At 37.0% G+C, this 22,357-nt stretch overlaps 1 protein-coding gene across 4 annotated transcripts; it reads left to right on the plus strand.

Annotated features, from left to right (window-relative positions):
• Nucleotides 1-3,117: 3,117 nt before the first annotated feature.
• On the plus strand, nucleotides 3,118-21,091 carry LOC104089404 (uncharacterized). 4 transcript variants are annotated; one of them, XM_070191679.1, is made up of 9 exons: nucleotides 3,118-3,257; nucleotides 3,367-3,458; nucleotides 3,972-4,045; nucleotides 4,307-4,433; nucleotides 17,039-17,187; nucleotides 18,513-18,620; nucleotides 18,734-18,853; nucleotides 20,287-20,460; nucleotides 20,734-21,091. In XM_070191679.1, the coding sequence occupies exons 2-9, from the start codon at nucleotides 3,368-3,370 to the stop codon at nucleotides 20,833-20,835; spliced, it is 945 nt and encodes a 314-aa protein (XP_070047780.1). In that variant the 5' UTR covers nucleotides 3,118-3,257; nucleotide 3,367; the 3' UTR covers nucleotides 20,836-21,091. The 4 variants fall into 4 exon arrangements, with proteins under 4 accessions (XP_070047780.1, XP_009592582.2, XP_070047779.1 ...); XM_009594287.4 differs by having other exon boundaries at nucleotides 3,972-4,030; XM_070191678.1 differs by lacking the exon at nucleotides 3,118-3,257 and having other exon boundaries at nucleotides 3,264-3,458.
• The last annotated feature ends 1,266 nt before the right edge of the window (nucleotides 21,092-22,357 follow it).

A 22,357-nucleotide genomic window follows, 5' to 3' on the forward strand; every position in this document is an offset into this window, starting at 1 on the left:
TCTGAAAATGAAAGAACTTTGAAGAAGGAACTGGAGAAGTGGTTATTGGTAGAAGAAAGTATATATAAACAGAAGTCAAGAATACAGTGGTTGCAATTGGGTGACTTAAATACAACTTACTTTTTTGCGAATGTTAAAAATAGAGTTGCACATAATTAGACTAAGAAACTGATGAACTCTTCTGGTCATTGGATTCAGACTGAAGCTGAAATTAAAGAGGAGATCATAGGATTCTACAAAAGATTACTTGGGACAACCACATTGTCCAGAGATATGTAGAAAAGGACAAATATTATCTAGAAGCCAACAACTATCCTTGATTGAACCAGTGACACAAAGAGAAATATACCAAGCTATACGTGATATAGAAGAGGGATGGCTTCAATGCCCTATTCTTCAAGAAGGCTTAGTCAATGATAAGTGAAAATATTATTGTTGCCGTATTGCACTTTTTTGAGACCTCTGCCTTATATAAGCCAGATAATTATACTTTAGTGACCTTAATTCCTAAAGTGAAGAATCCTTCTTCAGTGAAGGAATTTAGGCCGATTTCTTGCTGCTCGGAGCTATATAAAATAATTTCTAAGATATTAACTATCAGATTGAAGAGGGCGATGGATGATCTCATTGATAATAGTCAGTCGGCATTTGTTCCTGGAAGAGTGTTAAGTGACAATATAATTCTAAGCCATAAACTGGTTAAAGGATATGGAAAGAAAGGGATATCCCCAAGATGTATGATGAAAGTGGATATGCAAAAAGCATATGATTCATTAGAGTGGGCTTTTGTTGAACAAGTGTTTACATATGAATTTCCTTAACAAGTTCATACAATGGGTTATGGAATGCTTGTAATCAGTGTCTTATTCAACTGGCATCAATGGTTGGCCTACTGAACCTGAGGCAGGGGGATCTTATGTCCCTATTCCTATTTGTACTGGCTATGGATTACTTCTCCAGGATGCTTAAAAGATTAGATGAGCAACCTGACTTCAACTACCACCCACAATGCACAAAATTAAAGAGATTCAGCTAGGGTTTACAGATGATCTACTACTCTTTTGTAGGGGTGACTTAATTTATGTGCAGATACTTTACAATTGTTTGCAAGAATTTTCTCAGGTTTCAGGTCTGGTAGCAAACAAGGAGAAGAGTTTTATCTATTTTGGAGGGGTGATAGAAGTAGTACAGAGGAATATACTGGAGATACTTGGTTTTACTAAAGGCGAAATATCATTCAAATACTTGGGAGTGCCACTTAGTACAAAAAGACTTTCAATAAGCCAATGTCAACCATTAATTGAAAGAATATTGGGAAGAATTACAAGCTGGACAACAAAGTTTCTCTCTTATGCAGGCAGAGTTCAATTGATCAAAAATGTACTTTTCTCAATCCAAATCTACTGGTCACAAATATTTGTCTTGCCTACGAAGGTGATAAAGCTTATTGAAGCAGCATGCATGAGATTTTTATGGACATGAGGTGTGGAGATGATAAAGAAAGCATTGCTTGCCTAGGAAAAAGTTTGTTATACTACTAGTGCTGGTGGTCTCAATATTCTTGATATATCTATATGGAACAAGGCAACTATCAGTAAATTATGATGGAACCTTTGTTGCAAAAAAGATAAACTTTGGGTTAAACGGATTCACAATTATTACATCAAGGGATGCCAGATTTGGGAAGCTGCACCTAAGCAAGCCTCTTGGGTAGTGCAGAAAATTTTGAAGATGCAGAGTCACCTTCAGCAAGCTGGGATTATGGAAGAAGATTTGAAATGTATGACAACATTTTCCACTATGAAGATATAAAGTGCAATGGAGGAAAATGGTCAGCAACAACTTTGGATCTCAAAAATGGGTATTCATCTTAATACTAGCAGCTCTTGAAAGATTGCCTACCAAGGAAAGATTGATGCACCGGGAGTAGTTGATAATCAAATATGTGCGCTTCTCAAGTTGATAGTATATCCCACATCTTTTTTCAGCATGATGTATCTGCACAGGTGTGGGACAAGCTCTTGTAGTGGCAAAGGATTGCTAGAACATCTATGACTTGGGCAGATGAATTGAGATGGGCTGAAGTTAACGCAAAGGGAAGAAGTTCAAGTGCGGAGCTCTATAGGATGACCTTGGCAGCATGTGTTTATCACCTCTGAATTGAGAGAAATCAGAGGATTTTCCAGGCTAAACAAGCTGATCCCAAACAGCATTGTCAGAAGAATCATACAGGAAGTATTGTGCAGAGGATCCAGAGGAGCAGACTTACTAAGAAGCTTGAGAAGCTGAGTTATTATCCAGTTTAGTATAGTCTGTATTGTTTCATAGGGCGGAAGAGTGGATGTTAGTTGTGCTAGTTGTGTGCTATAGTTGCTCATCTGCAAGGTTTTGTCTTTTGACTGTACACAATGCTTTTGGTAATAAAATATTTTATTTACCAACAAAAAAAATGTCAATAACACTATCGATTTTGCAAACACAAAAATTCAAAAATAAAATATTTATTTTTTACCATTAAAAATAGAATATAATTGGATAAAATAGTAAGTTAAAATTTGGTATGGGCTAGCATTAACAATTCGAATCAACAAGAAAATAAAGTATTTTTTATGTGAGAAAAAATAATTGAGAATTAACTAATTAGCAAAATAATCCAATTCAATTTTTTTACGATTTATTATACAAATAAAATTATTTTTTTGAATTAACATAATAGAGTACGTAAATTGTGCTCTTAAGAAGAGAATCATCAGCAAAAGAAATTTAAAAAAAGAAGAGGAATATCATTTTTAATATAATTTCAAATATCAAATTGATAAGTTGCTATTCATTTAACTCTGACATTTTGTCGTAGCTTTTATAACTAAATATGGAGTATAATTTTTTTAATATAATATTTATATAATTTTAAAAAAGTTTATATTAATTGAGTTGGGTACGCGTGTGTATTTATCGACATAGTTAAATAATAAAAACATACATAAAAGACTCACATTATGTAATTAATTAGTTTAATGTAAACAATGCTGAGTAAGCTTTTCATTCTTGACTTGCAGACCTAGTTACTATAGTTAGAAAAATACACGAAAAAATGTTTTCGGGGAAAAAGAAGTGGTTCACAAACAAAATATACAATTTTATTTCCACAAAAAAGTTTCAAAATGGGACTAGTAGGGGTTTAGCTGCACGGGGAGGGTTTAGCACTGCCTTTTGTGAGTTGCCTCCTTTTTCTCATATCGATTTTTCCTTTGTAGCTGGTAAGCTCAATCACTCCATTCATTCTCTTCTCTATCAGCTGAAGTTTGAATATTCGTTGGAGCTGATTAATGTGTAATTAATTCGTTTTTCTTTGTGCTGAATCTGGAGCATGGCTTTGTCCATTTCAAGGAGGCTTTTGTGTTCTGTTGCTTCTCTAAATTCACTTGGTCGCTTGGGTTCTCCACTTTCTGCTTCTAATGGTATTCCTTTTTTCACTTCTTCACAAACCCTACTGGTTTTTTATCAAGATTCTATTGAAAAATCAAATCCTTATTATAAAATCTAGCTTCAGGTGGATCCAAGATTTAAAGTTAGTGGGTATAGAGTAATACACACGCACATACATCACCCACTATATTTTTGTTATAATGGGTGCAGGATTAATATAAAGATTGTATCTTTTCATTTATTTTTTGTTTGTAATTATTAGTATGTATAGTTAGTGCAGAAGGCAGTGGTGTGCCTATATCTGCTGGCTTACTGTTGGATCTGCCTATGTCTTTTTAGTAAGGGGATTCAAATATATCCAAACTTGTGACCTAAAATAATTTTTCAACTACCTTTGCCACTACAAGGGGATGAAAAAGTTAATACATACACACAAAAAAAAATTGTTTTTCTCCCTATTTGTGCAGTACAATTTTCATTGCTTCTATGGATGCTAAGAATCCTAAGATACATATTATGTTTCTTTTTATAATTTTGTGAAACAGGGAAGTGTCATATTCTTGGGATTGATATGCCTTGTGTGGAATCTTCTGTCTCCAGAAAGGTAATGCTTGTCATTGTGAGTTCTTTTTCTTCCCTCATTTATTGCACTATTTCACGTGAGATGTTATTCATATTCTTTAGAGTAGTCTCTTTGTATGTGTACTGCCCGCTGTTGTTTGAGGTTCTCTTAGCTTAGAGGTGATACTTAAGCTTACCAGGCTTGGAAAAAGATGACTTCGATATGAGAAAAGATGAACCAAATAGTGAAAACCTCGTAGTGTCAATGAGAGACCTGTTTAATATGTATCATAAACCTATTTCTAATTTCTCGATGCAGGACGAATCATTCTTCCTCTCTTGTCGAAGATATTCAACTACCATCCTGACACCTGATTCCAGTGACGGTTCATTTCCTTCAGATCTATTAACTAAGAAACGTGTCTCAACTCTAGAGCGTGAGATAGGTACGAGGATTTTGATATTTTCATTAATTGCCTAGTGGTCTGTCACTTCTGCTAGAAATTTTATTATTCATTGTTGTATATGCTGACCGTTAATAGTTTAAACCTGCTTGCCGAATGCTTTATTTGGAAATGTTGGCTGTGTTTGAATGCATAGAACATGAACAACAACAACAACAACTACTACTACTACTACTATGTTTCCATAACAAGCATGGAACAGGATTGGATTGGAAAGCAAAAATGTATTCTTTCTTTTTGATAAGTAAAGGAATTGTATTACAATAGGGGAAAGCCATGTACGGTAAAAGGAAACATATCTAAAGTAAATTTATTTTCACAAAAGCCGTCCAATCATTCATTCATGTTTGGTATTGTGAGTTCAACATTAGCATACAAAAAGTTACAGAAATCAGCTTCATTTGCAGAAGGATCTTTCCTTCCATTCGAAAGTTTTTCAGTTTCGTTCCCTCCATGTGGTCAACATAACTCCCTGGGGAGTCCCTGTCCATGCTGTTCCCCTTCTTTGCTTCCGACACCCAAGCAATGTCTTAAACAGAACTTGGAATTCCCAGCGGACACTGAAAAGATTTGGCAGCAAGTTCCATAACATTGTCAAATACTACGCAATGAATGAGAAAATGGTCATTTCCGCCACTACCTCTCTGCACATTGTAGCGAATCCCACAGTGGATTCGCCATTGAAAACTTGAACGAGAAATTCAAAGAAAGAGAAGAATTAAAAGATAAAAATTCTGATTTTCATTCAACATATGTTCTACAATGAGTCTAACAGAGTATAAAAGCGTGAACTATCTAGTGGGGTAACTAATTCGTTACATTCCATCCCCCTTATAGCAACCTTGTCCTCAAGGTTGGAATTTGGTAATAGTGTGAAACCTCGTTTTCAACCCATGTAAAATCATCATCTGCTTCAAATTTTTTGTCAAGTTATCAAAAGCTAGAAACACCAGTAGAAAGCCTTGGCCTAGCATCCTCATTTCCCTGTTACTATACATGCAACATATGGCCAAACAAACTTTTCTCAGCCACTTATTATTCTTATCACTAAGGACCTTCTCATGAATATTTTTACCCAAATGATCATAAAAATCTATCAACCTTTGAACCTTACTTATAGCTTTTCCAACAGCTTCACTAATTTTCCATATACTTTCTTTTCCAACCTCCTTAAAGGACAAAAATGTTTCACCAGTAAAATGCTTGCGAAAAACAATTGCAAATTCTTGCTCATGAAAGATCACTCTACTGTAAAAATCTTCCATAGCATATTTTACTCCAATTTGGACATAATCATAATGAAATCTATCATGTGTGTCCTGTGAATATCTCGAAATCCACAAAAATATGGTAAAAAACAGTAGAGTAGCTAATACTCTAATAATGAACTCTACAGGAATCATCACTGCCTTCACTTCCTTAACCACTGCACTAGTCAAATGTTGAAGTATGAACAACAGTATAAATCTTCTAACAACATTCACTGCTCCAGTAATTGTGCTACCGAAAGGATCAAACCCCAATGTAGTTTCATTTCTCCTCTCAACAAGACCATAAGTAGAGGAGGTAGCCACACCCGTGTCATTATTTGCCACAGAGATCTTCTCTGATGCCTTCCACATTCCATTAACTGATACCAAAAGAAACCAAAGAACCACAATCAAAATAAACAACCAACCTACTCTGTGTCTGTTAGTGCAGTAAACTTAAGACCCCAACTAACTGAATGACAAACACAACCATTACGATTTCATTGCTCCTATTTGGATGACCCACAATATCTATTATATAGTATTTCCTTGGCACTGATAACATAGTATCTGGATTGCACCACCATGTCTCGGGTTTGTATCATAACCTTGAATAAAGTGATTCCCTTGACAGTAATGGAAACATCATCTCGCTCCATTCAATTTCAATGGACAACAACTCCATAACAGTAAATGAATTAGGAACATGGAAAAGTTCACCCACCAACTTCTTACAGCATTGCTCAACCATGGAACTTCCTACTTCCTCCACTGATAATAAAGTCTCATATATCAAATAGCTCAACAGTGATATGGATAATGCATTCCCAATGCCCTTAATCCAATCAGACATTTGTGAGATGGACAACAATAAAGAGACACACAAGAACATATCTGTAGCTCCTATTACAATACAATGAGGGACTTGCCAGATGAAGCTAAGAGCATTTGAGCCTTCAAATTGTTTAAACATAAAAACAAGTTCCAACTCCCATGTTTCTACAGATACTCTACTTGGTTGAGTACCTGTTACTCCACTATCATCAGTGATAAGCATCAATATCCTATACTTCAGAAGAGGATAAAAAGTTAGTGCGCAAAAGACCAATGAACAAACATCATAGATTTCCTCATTTATCGGCCAGTATTCCCTTCTTCCGTAATATTTCTCCAAGACTTTAAATAAGTACTGATCCTTTTCTATCCACCTTTTCTTATGCAATCCATAAGGGCTCTAACAAATGCAATCTTATTAGCCAACACCTTTGCCTGAGCGATTGTAGTTTCTGAACTATTTTCAGATCCCATAAATACAATGTTAATGATATGCTTATCAAATTCTTTGCTAACTGTTTGAAACTAACCGTCAGTGTAATGGCCAATTAGAAAGGCATCAGTTGTTACCTGCTCATTGCCCTTTGCAATTTCTTTTATAACAAGCTGGCACATTGAACCAACTATAGCAGTATTGGAGGAACTATCAGCACCTCCAGAAAGCAGAAGGAGGAAACCATATGCACCACTGCTTAGATGATCCCATAACCAACAAGCAAGTCTCAACATCCTATGAGCTATTACACCAGCTCCTGAATCTCCCAAAGCAGGAAAACCAACATCAGGAAGTACGCACTTGATATCACCATTGAGAGCCATGAAACATTTTAATAGAAAACTTCCCTTGAAATGACTTGCAAGAAAATTTGGTTGGCCTTCGGTGCATAGGGAATCAACAGATGATGTTCCACCACCTCCTATCCAACCACAAATATCCACAAAACTTTCGGACCAGAAACAAAGTAAGCCACTGAAGAAAAGAAACACGGGATTGCTCGAAGTACCATAAAATAGTGATTCTCGATACTGTTGAGTGCAAACTTTTTAATAGAAAACTTCCCTTGAAATGACTTGCAAGAAAATTTGGTTGGCCTTCGGTGCATAGGGAATCAACTGATCGAGACCAGAAAATTTGACTTGCATAGGGATGTTCCACCACCTCCTATCCAACCACAAATATCCACAAAACGTTCGGACTAGAAACAAAGTAAGCCACTGAAGAAAAGAAACACGGGATTGCTCGAAGTACCGTAAAATAGTGATTCTCGATACTGTTGAGTGCAAACAATCAATCGTGTATTCCACATTCCCAAATTTCTAGAAAGACGATAAACATTTTCAACCATACCGAAATTGGAATGCAAAGCAAAGAAGGAATATTCCACAATTTTGGATGAATCATGACTGGTGTTCACACACAAAACATGCAGCAACTGACCTAACTCAAGTAAAGTAAAATTCCCATCATTGCTCACATCAAAATTCTTTAAGGCATCTCCCATGGATAACCTTACAACTTCAAGTACCCCGTTTCCGGTATTTCTAACTTCCTTCTTCCTTCTGGTTGACCAAAACTCAGCTTGTAGTTCAGTTTCATCCCTTTGAGGACATTCATCAAACACCTTGCATACCTTGTTTTTAGAAACTTCAGCACCTTCATTTTCTATCGCTGATGGCTTTTCCTCACCTTCCTCATCTAGTTTCAAAGAATTTTGGTCTTCAATGGTAAAGACAAGCACGTAGTTGGTGGAGAATGAAATCACATCGACTTACATCGCATGTTTTGATCTCATAAGGGCTAATTTCCAGAGTTTCATTTGTGTGAGAACTTTAATCAAACATCTGGGCTTCCTCTGTTTTTTTCTCCTCCACATCTTCATCCTTAACTTTCAGGAAACCAGTGGTGGCGTTCGACAATGCCAACGGCTGTTGCAATTTGTCAAACACCCGATCTTTGTTGTTTTCTATATGTTCCATTACTGAATCTCCATCTTCCATTGGAGGGTGACCAGTCTCCAAATAATCATAACCCATTTCGATTCCACCCATTGAGTCTAGAGGTGCTTTAAGTGGTTGAAAATCCGTCTGTGAGCAATTAGTCTCCACATACTTAGCACCTGAGTTCAGTAAGCTATCTAACCCAACGGCAGTCATCGGCACCACCGAACCATCATAGAATTGAACAAAAAAGAAACCCGGATTGTTATTGTCAATCTGATAAGCAAAGGCGGATCTAACATTTAAACTTTATGGGTTCAACTTTTAAGATTTTTAGTATTGAACCAGTTATATTTTTTAAGTTATGAGTTCATGTCTACTATTTATTACAATTTCAGTGAAGTTTTACACATAAATTTATGATCCGCGCCGAAAGTTATGGGTTCAATTGAACCCGTACCTACTATGGTACATGCGCCTCTGTTGATAAGCACATGAAACCTGCTAAGAGTAAGCACTTGTGGGTGAATAGAGATAATTCCATCCTCTACCAGTTGGGTTAGTGAATCCACTGGTCAAATTACCACAGGAATCTCGATAGAAACTTGGATTACTACCAGGACACTAATGATATGCATACGGGTTGCCGGAATCCCACTGCTCACCCTCCGACCTTTGAAAGTTATACTGATTTTGTGAACTATGGAAGGTCCGGAAACGACTTTGATACCATTCGATATCTTGTAACCTTTTGTTCGATCTGTCCATAAAAGCTTGAATCTGTTACTCCAACTGATTCGAACCTCCACTAGACTCTGTCATTAACACCGATGAATAGCCGAGAATCGTCGGCTCTAATACCAATTGTAGCGAATCCCAAAGTGGATTCGCTATTGAAAACTTGAACGAGAAATTCAAAGAAAGAGAAAAGAAATTAAAAGATAAAAATTCTGATTTTCATTCAACATATGTTCTACAATGAGTCTAACAGAGTATAAAAACGTGAACTACCTATTGAGGTAACTAATGAAAATAACAAAAAAAGTAGAACTAAACTATAAATGCTGAAACTTCATCGTGACTTGGCACTTCTTTAATACTTTGACATCAATGAACTACTTTAGGAGCTCAAGGTACCACCATTTCGTTACACACATAAAGCACTGCCACAAGATTCTCTTTCTTTCTTTAAGTTCATAGCTGTTAAATTGTCACTCCGGTTAGAGCACACACTTGTCTCTCATTGGTTGTGTAAGGGTTTATAATGTCGTGGACAACTCAACCCATTGCATCACAGTTTTGGGGTTGGATATTCAGATTCTTTGACATGGTATTAGATTCAGATTTTAGTAAGCTCATTTTCTCAACCTTTTTCTATACTATTCTATCGACTGTGGCTGGCTATGGGCTTCTCTCTATCTCTCTTTCTCGGTTCAGCCCATTAAGCCTTAACTTTGCTCCAAGCTCATCTTTTAACCTGTTGAACCTATTCACTCTTTTTGCTCTAAGCCTACTCTTCAGTCTGATGAACTTACCGTCCCTTCCTCAGGTTAGGCCTACTCGTCAGCTGCTCCCTCTCTAGTCTCTACCTTAGGTCCATCTTTCCGTTTTCTTAAAAAAAGGATGAAAACAAGTCTTCAAAAATCCACTTGTAAACCCTAAAACAAGGTTACATATGCGGGAGGATGTTATGTTAGAGCATACACTTAGCCCTCAATATTGGTCGTTTAAGGGTTAATCTTGAGCCACTCTATCCATTGAATTAAGGTTTTGGGTTCGATGCTCATATTCTTCAACAACTCCAAACAGCTATCAACACAAAAATTTAAATCTTGTTGTGGCCCTAGTACAGTATAAACTCTGTGCTTCCCATCCTTAACAAACTAGAAAGAAAAAATAATAGAGAAGCTTTCTCCCAACTATGGCGTCCACGTCCCGCAGTCTAATCCTGCCTTCGCAATAATTAAGGGTATAGTAGAGTCAAGGATTCTTTCAGCTCCTCCATCTCCCCATACTGGCAATAAATGCAATATTTATGGAGTAATGTAGAGTTACATGCTCCTAAGGCTCATCTCCTGATCTTGTACAATCGTCTAAACTTTATATCCTGTCCTCCCTTGCTCACTCTTAGTAATGTCCCCAACCTTTGCACCCTGGCATTGGGATATAAAAAGGTTGTTGAAATTTCCTGAACAAGGGATACTAACCATACCACCAGTCTCCCTGGAAACTAACTCGGGTCCCTTCCCCTACTTTTAAACTAAACATTTTGTGGAACTCTTTCCAGCCTTTCATGTTATCTCACCACATGGCAGTTCGATACTAGTTTATCTGATGAACTACTTTTGGAATTTCTCAATTTTACCACCTCCTTCATGTTGGAGAAAATATCACGTGACCAGCTCATGGTTTTGGATAAGATTTTATTTGTATTTTAAGCTGTAGTTTTAAGTTTATCTATATCTGTATATTTTGAATACCCTCATCCAAACACTTCGCGCGTACCTCTTCATCCATTGACCCAACAAATGCTTGCTGAATATCCTCTTGTCTCTCATCCCCATCCCCCTAGTTATACTGGTGAATGGTCTTGGCTCTTGAGTGCCCATGTTAAACTTTTTAATTCTCCTCTTTCCACAAAAGACCTAATCCTATTCTAAAAAGTATTCCCCAAATGTAGTAGAAAGTAAACTCCATTTCAACAAAAGCAACCTCTAATTACTAAAACTCTTTCTATACTACAACAACAACAACAACAACAATAACAACATGCCCATTATTATCCTACACCGTGGGGTCTGGGGAGGGTAGTGTATACGCAGACCTTATCCCTACCTTGTGAGGATAGAGAGGCTGTTTCCAATATACTACTAAACATACAAAATCTGTTTCTTGCAGAACTGCAAGAATTCTGAAATTATCGGGAAAATGCCTACAAATATGAAATTTTTAAAGAAGGCTGTAAAATGTGGGTATTGGAAACCAAAATTGACACTTATAAAAGATATAAAGCCTTAAATTGGTGACAAAACATAAAAATAAACTAGCATAAAAAATCACACAATCTTTAAACTTGATTTTCCGTGACACTATATTATGGTCTACATCTGGAACATAATATGTTGGCAAGCTTGAGAGCGTGCTACTAATCAATGCCAATTTGTTTCCCTTATTGAGAAAACGTTTCTACCAACATTCTAGCTTCTTCTCAAATCTCTGAAGTACTGACTTCTAAACTCCAAGTATGGGAAGCAAAAACATGTTTTATCTAGTTTCTTGATCTATGTGCTTTGAGAGCTTTAGGATAGGATAATAATATCTATTCCTTTGTATATTTTGCTCACTGGGATAAAAATGCTCCACCTAATCTAAAGGAGTGGCAAGCGTTTAACGGCATGGTAATAGCATTATATTTGATCAATCATCTTGTAATTGTAAATAGTGTTTAATCATCTTGAGTGAATAATCCTATTTCGACCATTTTGTGTAGGACCTACCAATATTATTTTCTTGAGCCCCCTTAGTTTATAAAGAATAACATAAAGTAGAACGTTATTGGATACCACATTTGGCAAAACAAGTATTTTTGGCTTCAATCATGTTTATGTTTTTGGGGAAGTTCTAGTTTTCCTCATCAACTTTCTAGAGAATGAGTGTGTATTTTTAAGTATTTGGTACTAGTACAACACTGCTACACCGCAATCCCAAGCATGTTGGGGTCAGCTATTTGGCAGAAAAAATTATAAAATATTGTTTAGTGGAATTATAGTTCCTCGTATTCCCATGACTTGATTTAGAAGCTGAAGGAATTTAATGAAAACAAAGTTAGCTATCATGCTTCATGGAACTGTTTTTTCGTTGATCGCCACATTGTTGGTTTAAGTAAATTATGCTATTTTATTCCTCTTTAGATTTAGAAGTAACGAAGAAGTTGTTAGATAGTTATGTGAATATATATAATTAGTCCTAGTCACATATGTAATAAGAGTAGGTTATGTATTGTGTATACTTATAAATATAGCTCGTTGTAACATAGTTAAAAATATCAATAATATATTTTTCTTCCGTACTTTCTCACATTGTATCAGAGTAACTGTGAGAAATTTATCGCTGTGCATCAATTCCAGCGACTCTGGGAAGAGAAATCAGCCAACTAGAAGCCTTTTTTCCGACCAAAACAGGTCTGTCTGCAAGAAGAATATTATCCATCAGTGTTGTGCAAAAACCAACACCACTACGAAGTAGATCAGCCTCCGACAACCAACCCTTAAAAAAATCTCCAGTGGAAAATCACCCACGTACCCTCACGCGCCGCCTAAAGATTTTTTCCGGCGAAGTTCCGACGTCCACACGCCGGCGCGTGAGGCTATTTCCGGCCAGTTTTTTGCAAAACTTCTTTTGGACAGTGAGTGTGTTGCTCATGCAATTCCGAGCCTACACATATAAGTTACATCAAATTCTGACAACTTTTATCTTTTCCGACGTGAACAGTGCACTTTTTCTGGCGTGAACGGTGATTCCGGTGTGAATAGTGCTTTCCCTGTTGTGAATAGTGTTTTCCCAGACATTTCTTCATTTTTCACTATTTCAAGTGAAGAACTTGGTTTCTAGAGGCCGTCTTTCCCTTTCCATCTCCATCTAACTAAGGGGAAAAAAGGAGAGTATCCAGCTTAACTTGTTCTGATTTGGCATTCTAAGGTTAACCATATAAGTTTCAATCAAGAATTTGAGAAATTGGTTGTAGCGAAATGGGATGTAATACTATGAATGGTTGGATGGTTTCTCTACCAGATTATATTGAGTTCCTTTAGTACAAAGCATGCAAACAAACATCTTCAGAGTCCGTTGTTCAAACAGGTAATATTGTGACTTGCGTCTCCCAATCTTCATCCTCCGATTCTTGGGTCATTGATTCAGATGCTTCTGATCACATCTCTGGTAGCAAATCTCTTTTCACTACTATTTTATATTCTCAATCTTTTCCAACAGTCACAATGACCAACTGGTCTCAAACCATGACAACTAGAATAGGTCAAGCAAGTCGATTTCCTTCTTTACCTTTGAATTCAGCTCTTTATGTTCCTATTAGTCCTTTTAATCTCATAACCGTTAATCGCTCAGCCAAATCACTTAAATGTTCTGTTTTATTTCTTGATGACCTTGTTTTTATACAAGAACGCAGTACAGGGTGGATCATTGGTATCAAACGTGAATTAAATGGACTTTATTACCTTATCCTTGCTAAATCATATTTACCCACATCGACAACTTGTTCTGTTACTGATTCACCAGATTTATTACATAAACGGTTGGGACATCCCAGTTTATCAAAACTTCAGAAAACGGTACCTGGTTTGTCTCACTTGTCCACTCTAGTGTGTGAGTCATGTCAGTTCGGTAAGCATACTCGCTCCCATTTCCCTCAATGTCCTGATAATCGAGCAGAGTCACCTTTCACTTTAGTCCATCCAGATGTTTGGGGTCCTAGTCGGGTCAGTTCTACCTTGGGATTTCACTACTTTGTTAGTTTCATTGATGATTATTCGAGGTGCACTTGGATATTCTTGATGAAAATCGATCTGAGTTGTTTTTTATTTTTCAGACCTTTCATGCTGAAATCCATAATCAATTTGGGGTTTCTATCCGCACATTTCGTAGTGATAATGCCCCAGAGTATTTGTCCTATCCATTTCAGCAGTTTGTGAACTCTCATGGGATCATTCATCAAACATCTTGTCCATACACACCTCAACAAAATGGAGTAGCAGAAAGGAAGAATAGGCATCTCATTGAGACTGCTCGTATCCTACTCATACAATCTCATGTTCCGTTGCGTTTTTTGGGAGATGCAGTTCTCACATCTTGTTATCTTCTTAATCGTATGCCATCCTCAACTATCCTGAATCAAGTTCCATTCTCTGTGTTGTTTCCTCACTCACCATCGTTGTTCTCTTTTCCACCTCGCGTCTTTGGGAGCACATGTTTTGTTCATAACCTTACTCTAGGAAAATATAAGTTAGCTCCCCGTGCTTTTAAGTGTGTATTTCTAGGTTACCCGAGAACGCAAAGGGGTATTGATGCTACTCATCCGACCTCCAGCAGTGCCTTATGTCTGCTGATGTTACTTTTTTTGAAACTCAGCCATACTTCACAGGCCTAGGTGGTCACTTAGACATTTCTAAGGTGCTACCAGTTCCATTTTTTGGAGATTCAGTCACTATTTCCCCTCACCTTCCTCCACGACTCCATCACTTACAACCCCAACTCTAGCTTCAGCCCCACCACCTATCGCTCCTCCTACATTCTCAACCATAAAAGTCTTACCTATACCAACCGTTGAAGAATCTAGTGTTGCTCCTCCTAGATCCCCATAGGAACACCACTTTTGACTTATCGTCGTCGTCCGCGCCCAGCATCAGGCCCAACCGATTCACGTCCTGCACCTAACCTTGCTCCTACTGCGGACTTGTCTCCTCTTAGTCGGTCGATTGCACTTCGGAAAGGTATACGGACCACACTTAATCCTAATCCCCATTATGTCGGTTTAAGTTATCTTCGTTTGTCATCACCCCATTATGCTTTTGTATCTTCTTTGTCCTCTGTTTCTATCCCCAAGTCTACAAGTGAAGCACTGTCTCATCCAGAATGACAACATGCTATGGTTGATGAGATGTCTTCTTTACATGTGAGTGGTACTTGGGAACTTGTTCCTCTTCCTTCAGGTAAATATACTATTGGTTGTCGTTGGGTGTATGCAGTCGAAGTTGGTCCAGATGGACAGGTTCTTAAGGCCCGTCTTGTTGCCAAGGGATATACTCAGATATTTGGGCTCGATTATAATTTTTTCTCTCTTGTGGCTGAAATTAACATCAGTCCACCTTTTCTTATCCATAGCTACTGTTCGCCATTGGTCTCTCTATTAGTTGGACATTAAGAATGTTTTTCTTCATGGTGACCTTGAGGATAAAGTTTATATGGAGCAACCACCCGGTTTTGTTGTTCCGGGGGAGTCTAGTGGCCTTGTATGTCGCTTGCGCCGGTCACTTTATGGTCTAAAGCAGTCTCCTCAAGCTCATTTGATAAGTTCAATATAGTTATCCAAGAGTTTGACATAGCTCGTAGTGAAGCTGATCACTCTGTATTTTATTGGCATTCTGCTTCAAATCTCTGTATTTATCTGATCGTTTATGTTGACGATATTGTTATTACCGGCAATGATCAGGATGGTATTACTAAGTTGAAGCAACATCTCTTTCAAAATTTTCAGACTAAGGATCTTGGCAGATTAAAGTATTTTTTGGGTATTGAAGTTGCTCAGTCTAGCCTCAGGTATTTGAAAGTATGCCTTAAGCATTCTTGAGGAGACATTAATGGCATGTTGTAGACCTATTGACACTCCGATGATCCGAATTCTAAACTTTTGTCAGGACAGGGGGGAGCCGTTCAGCCGCTCTTGCGGCTGGTTGGTAAATTAAATTACCTCACAGTGACTAAACCTGACATTTCCTTTCCTGTGAGTGTTGTGAGTCAGTTTATGAATTCTCCCTGTGATAGTCATTGGGATGCAGTTGTCCGCATTCTTCGGTATATAAAATCAGCTCCAAGCAAATGATTATTGTTTGAGGATCAAGGCCATGAACAGATCGTTGGATACTCAAATGCTGATTGGGCAGGGTCACCTTATGATAGACGTTCTACGTCTAGATATTGTGTCTTAGTAGAAGGTAATTTGGTGTCTTGGAGGAGTAAGAAACAAAATGTGGTTGCTCGGTCTAGTGCTGAAGCAGAATATCGAGCAATGACTATGGCAACATGTGAACTAATTTGGATCAAACAGTTGCTCAAGGAGTTAAAATTTGGTGAGATTAGCCATATGGAACTTGTGTGTGATAATCAAGCTGCTATTCATATTGCATCAAATTCAGTGTTCCATGAGAGAACTAAACACATTGAGATTGAATGTCACTATGTATAAGAAAAGATACTCTCAGGAGATATTGCTACAAAGTTTGTGATGTCGAATGATCAGTTTGTAGACATTTTCACCAAGTCCCTCACTGGTTCTCGTATTAGTTACATATGTAACAAGCTCGGTACATATGATTTATGTGCACCAGCTTGAGGGGGAGTGTTAGATAGTTATGTGAATATATATAATTAGTCCTAGTCCCGTATGTAATAAGAGTAGGATATGTATTGTGTATACTTATAAATAGGGTTCGTTGTAACATAGTTAAGAATATCAACAATATATTTTTCTCCCGTGCTTTCTCACACACCTAGACCCCACGGTGTGGGATATTACTGGGTATGTTGTTGTGCTTTCTCACACAAGTAATAGTTGAAACTGTTTGTTGCTTGCTTTACCTTTTACCTACTATGTGGGAAAACTTTCTAGATCATCATATGTTGCCCTTTGTAAGGATGATCGCCACATATTGATTGTACAAAATGGAGTTGGTATTATGTCTGTCTCCTTATAATATACTGAAAACTTACTCTCAGTGGATGAATCTATATCATCTGACTTTCTGTTACTATCTTTTTGATTACTGTATGTGGCAGGGCTCCATCAGGACTTGGTCATTCCAGTAACGAACTTTCATAATGAAGACAAAGGTTTTATGTGTTTGGCTGGGGATGTTTTTGATGTGCCAATTAGGAAAGATATTATTCATCGTGTTGTGAGATGGCAGCTAGCAAAACGACAGCAGGTATGTGCATGTTTTTTCCTGAATCCCAAATTTTGAATTATAGACAGCATACTCTGTTTCCCATGCTTAAGAGCATTTTCCATTTTCCATCTTTTCTGTCAATTGCTTCTGTGGGAAACAAAGAGATTTTTTTTTTTTGGGGGGGGGGGGGGGGGAGGGGCGCTCATATGCCTTTGAGAAAAAATTGCCTTGCTAAAGAAAAATGTTGCAGACAAAAAGTGATCTACTGTGTATCATTTAAATCATCAGGGCCTCCTATTTTTTGAGAATGATAACAATTTTCATATAACAGGGCACTAAAGCTGTACCAAAGCCATATTTACCGGAGGAAAAGTGAAAAGAAAAGAGGAAAAAAAACATATATCCTATACAACTTACAAGGATTCTAAAATCTCTAGGATTAGATTCAGTATTGACTGTAAATTCCTTTTTACACCAAAAATAAAATAAAAAAGGGCATTCATCTTGATCTTCTGAATTGGGCTGCTTGTACCCTCAAAACATCTTTAGATTTCTTTCTGTCTAGATAGTCCACCAAATGCATGGTGGTATCATCTTCCATCTGCTTTTCTGTCTGGGAAGACCGCCTCCCCTGTTCCAGCATTTAAGCAATTCCAAGGAGCTTTTTGGCATTGCCCAAGAGAGACCCCTCATACACAAAAAATATTCCAGATTTGTGAGGTAACCTCACAATGCAAAAATAGATGGCAGTTGGTCTCAGCCTTCCTGCCACATAGATGGCATCTAGAGCACAAAGGAAAGCCTCTCTTCATCAGATTTTCTTCTGTTAAACAAGCCTCTTTTATCACTAACCACGAGAAACATGCCACTTTGTCTGGGATTTTGACTTTCCATATATGTTTCCATGGCCACAGTTCTAGCTGAATTGGAGCTTTGTTGAGAGTCCCATAGGTAGCTTTGACTGTGAAGATTCCCTGACTGTTGCCCTGCCTCCATAATCTGTCTTCCCTTTGTTCTGTGCCCTTGAACTGTCCCCAAGCACCTCATAGAAATTAATTATTCTCATAATTTCCCAGTCATTAAAAAATCTTCTAAAAGTTAGGTTCCATCCTTGATGGGTCCAAGCTTCTCCAATTTTACATCCATGTTGTTGACTTAGGATATAAATATCTGAAAAAAGAATCTTTAAAGCTCCCTGTCCCAACCAATTATCCTCCTAAACATCAGGGCCTCCTATTCTCCCACCTGCTTTCTATCTTTATGCTTGTTCCCCTGATTCTGCAAGCTTTGTAAATTATAGTTACTTGCCAAGGCAGTAGAGGATTCAAATAGCGTTGTAGACCTTCTCTTGGTGAATGTTGCAGGGAACCCATTCAACTAAAACTATTAGTGAAGTTAGTGGGACCGGTAGAAAACCGTGGAGGCAGAAGGGCACAGGACGAGCGAGGCATGGAACACTGCGTGGTGCTCAGGTAACATTACCTTGCCTTTTTTCTTGTTCAGATTTTCTTGAATTCATAACAATTTACGATGACTTGATATATCGCTTCAGAAAAATTATGATGGGTTTTCATGATCACTGCAGTTTCGAGGTGGTGCAACTATGCACGGTCCAAAGCCACGAAGTCACGCAATCAAACTGAATAAGAAGGTTCGGCGGCTAGGATTGAAGATTGCACTATCAGCTCGTGCAGCTGAAGGGAAGGCAAGCCACACCCCCCTTCCACGCACACATTATTTTTTGTTTGGGAACTTTTCCTCAAAAGAACCGTGGAACGAAAAGAAAGCAAAATAAAATAGAAACTGAAAGAGTAAATGATGAGTCGTTGAGATGTTTTATCATTTTTGAAACCAAACAGCAATGTGAGATCAACTTAACAAAAAAATAAAAATAAATAAAGGCCAAAACTTGCTGTCTCATTCTGTGTTGCTCGGATTCTCCGAAATGTCACCGGGTGCGTTTCAAATCCTCCAAAGTAGTGCATTTTTGGAGGATCCGACACGGGTGCGGCAGCATTTTGGAGAGTCCGCGCAACATAGGTCTCATTTCCTTCCTCTTTTCGAACTTTTTTCCTTTTGGTTATTCTAGAGTGTGTTTAATAGAAAAAAATGTTTAAGTGGTTTTAATCTGTTAGTAATATTTACCAAAATGAAAGCAACCAAATAATTTAGAAGTGAAAGCTACCCAATAGTTATCAAGGCTTCATCGATGTTTTCTTAAATGCAATTGTTTTCCAATTCCCAAAATCAAATCTAGAAATACATATTTTTCTGGAAATCAAACTCAAAGTCAAATCTAAGCTAGCGTTTGGACATAGATTTGGTTAAAACTTGAAAAAAGAATTTTCGAATTTGTGTTGAAAAATAATTTTTGAAAGTTGAAGTTGTGTTTGGACGTGCATTTTATTTGAAAAAAAACTTGAAGTTTTTTGAGTGGAGGAAAAAATTTCACCCAAAAATTCCTAAACCAACTTATTGTTTTTTGATTTTTTTTCAAAAAATGATCATGTTCTATAAACAAACAATGTTTTCAAAATTTGTTTTGAACGGGTGCCAAATCTACATCTTTAGAAATCAAACCCATTATCTTTTCTACCAAAACCAGATCTATTGCTTTCCAGTCAAATGCCACCTTACTTTGGATGTAGATTGCAAGTCTTGGTTATCATTTCTTTTGTGTGGCATATTTTGTGCTCTTCGTATTAGAAAGTATTTAGATATGCAAAAGAATTTCGTTTTCAACCACAGTTTATTTTTTGGATGATTTCAATTTATGATTTTTTTTTTGATGTTGGAGGACATACTATGTTTGTTCCTTAGAGCAAGTTCTAGCAGGATTTGAGAGAATGTTTTTCCACAGAAGACTGCTTTATTTTATAGTTTCAGTAGTTTAAAGCTCCCTATTTTTGGAACAATGATATGTAATTTCATGTGAGCTCTTCACGAGTTGAGGAAGAGTTGGTCAAGTTTTGATCAATCTTGATCAGCTTCAAGAATCAACTAGTTTTGGTTTATACTAGGGCATATACTGTGGTTATTGTGTTATTCGTGTTGTGTAACTCCTTTCCTTCACAACACATGATTTAAGCTGTTGTTTTTTTACATTACTTCATTGATTTTCTATTGCACTGCATGCAGCTTATGGTTTTTGAGGATTTAGAGATTTCTTCGCACAAAACAAAAAACATAGTGAACTATTTCAACCAATTGGAGAATACCAAGAAGCTTCTGCTGGTGGATGGTGGCCCAATCAGTGAAAAGCTAAAGTTGGCTACTCAGAATGTACATTATGTCAACGTGTTGCCTTCAATAGTAAGTTTCCAATTATATTAGCATCAGTGTGCATATAAGCATGTGTTTCCACAATGACCTTTGGGCTTGCACTCATGCGAGTTTGTTAAAATGACTTTGATAACATTCTTGATATTGTTATGCATAATTTGCATTTGCCACAATCCTCCATTATGCAGTTTTTTGTGCCTGCAATACGGTTAGTTAAAATAGGGAAAGCTACACAATTTGTTTGAGTTCATCACTTGAAATGACTGCAAAAAAGCCAATCTCGTCTTCTTTGTTCCTTGGCAGGGTCTAAATGTCTACAGTATTTTGCTACATGACACGTTAGTCATGTCCCGTGATGCAGTGAATAGAATAGTTGAGAGGATGCATACTCCAATCAATCGCTAAGGGAGCATCTGAGGTTGAAAGGGAAAGATCTTTGTAGTTTTCGTCGCAGAAGACAAAGCATAGAAAATATTTGTTCTGCTGTTTTTCTAGTCAATTTAAAAAATTGTAGGTTTAGTTGTATTTCTTATCCTCCACTATTTTCCTTGAAAGTATAATGCATATCTGCATTTCATGCAAGTAATAGAGGTACTACTTGAGATTCAGTAACATTGCATTAATCCTGGTTTAGGATAATAAAACACTCCCTTCTAATGCACTTCTTGATAACTCATGACATAGAACGCTATCTCCTTCCTTTTTTATGAATTAATATTTTTTTTTCTTAGAACATAAGTTGTATATGAGCTAGTCCTAATCCTTGAGCAGGGGCCACTAGATAGAAAGAGAGCAGCACAGCATTTTTGGGAAGGCATAAGCATTTGCAGGTTGCGTGCTCAAACCATTGAAATATTCCAATTAGTGATTCCTTATTCATTCTTTCTCTTACCATTGGTGGTAAATTGTCATTGATTCTTATGTAGAATTAGGTGTATTGTGCATGTCCAAACATATATGATGAATATTATTAGTTCTTTTAGTCTTTGCCTTTGTACCATAAAGGCGAAATGCAATTAGCAATCGACTTTAGCTCCATCCAAGTGTGCCATGCTACGTAGACCACAAAATTAGTCGAGGCGTACACAAACTGGTCAAGATTGGTTGGTAAGTGGACTATGGAAAGAATATAATGTTGCAATGTAGCCACAAAATCTGCAATCTCGTAAGAAGTAAACACAATATTTGGACCCAAAAACGGAAGAGAAAGAAAATGTAGTAGTAGAAGAATAACATTGACTGCCAGTGTTCAAACTCCTTTACAACATTTTAAATTGCAGGGTTCAACATACTACAAAATATCCTGTTTTCTGGCTCAGAAAAGTAATTATTGTTCAAAGTATACAATCACTAACCTAAAAATTAAATTACTCCAATCTAAGCTCATGAACTGCCTATACTAATAAGTAATAATTACATACATTGATGGTGTCCTAATATCAATAACATCAAAAAATTCTTGGATCAAGTTAAATTAAGTAGAAATATGAATAATTATTATCCTACCTAAACAACGTCGGAGAATTCTATGGTTTCACGTGAATACATATGAGGGGCTATTTCAAAATTTCAAATCCTTCTCTGTGTAAAAGGGTGGCAACAGTGCAAATGTCTTCTCTTCAATAAAGTCTTGCAAACCCCACTAAACTAAAATCTATCTTTGTCAAAATAAAAGTAAACAATAATCTTTTCTGCCCTGTCCATATGCAAGATTCTGTTTTTTTTTTTCTTTTTTTTTTAAACTTCTTTCTTCTGTTTGTTTTCTCTTCCTGGCCTAACAAGAAAGTGAAAGGCTTGAGAAACAAATTATAGTTCTTGTGTTCCTCCTTTACATTAGAGAACTCATTGCTTTAGTAATTGATACCCACACATACAATAGATAATACTATTAAGGATTTTTACATGCCATATCACTTATTTAAGATTA

Source organism: Nicotiana tomentosiformis, chromosome 12 (genome assembly GCF_000390325.3).
Source record: "Nicotiana tomentosiformis chromosome 12, ASM39032v3, whole genome shotgun sequence".
Lineage (NCBI taxonomy): Eukaryota > Viridiplantae > Streptophyta > Magnoliopsida > Solanales > Solanaceae > Nicotiana > Nicotiana tomentosiformis.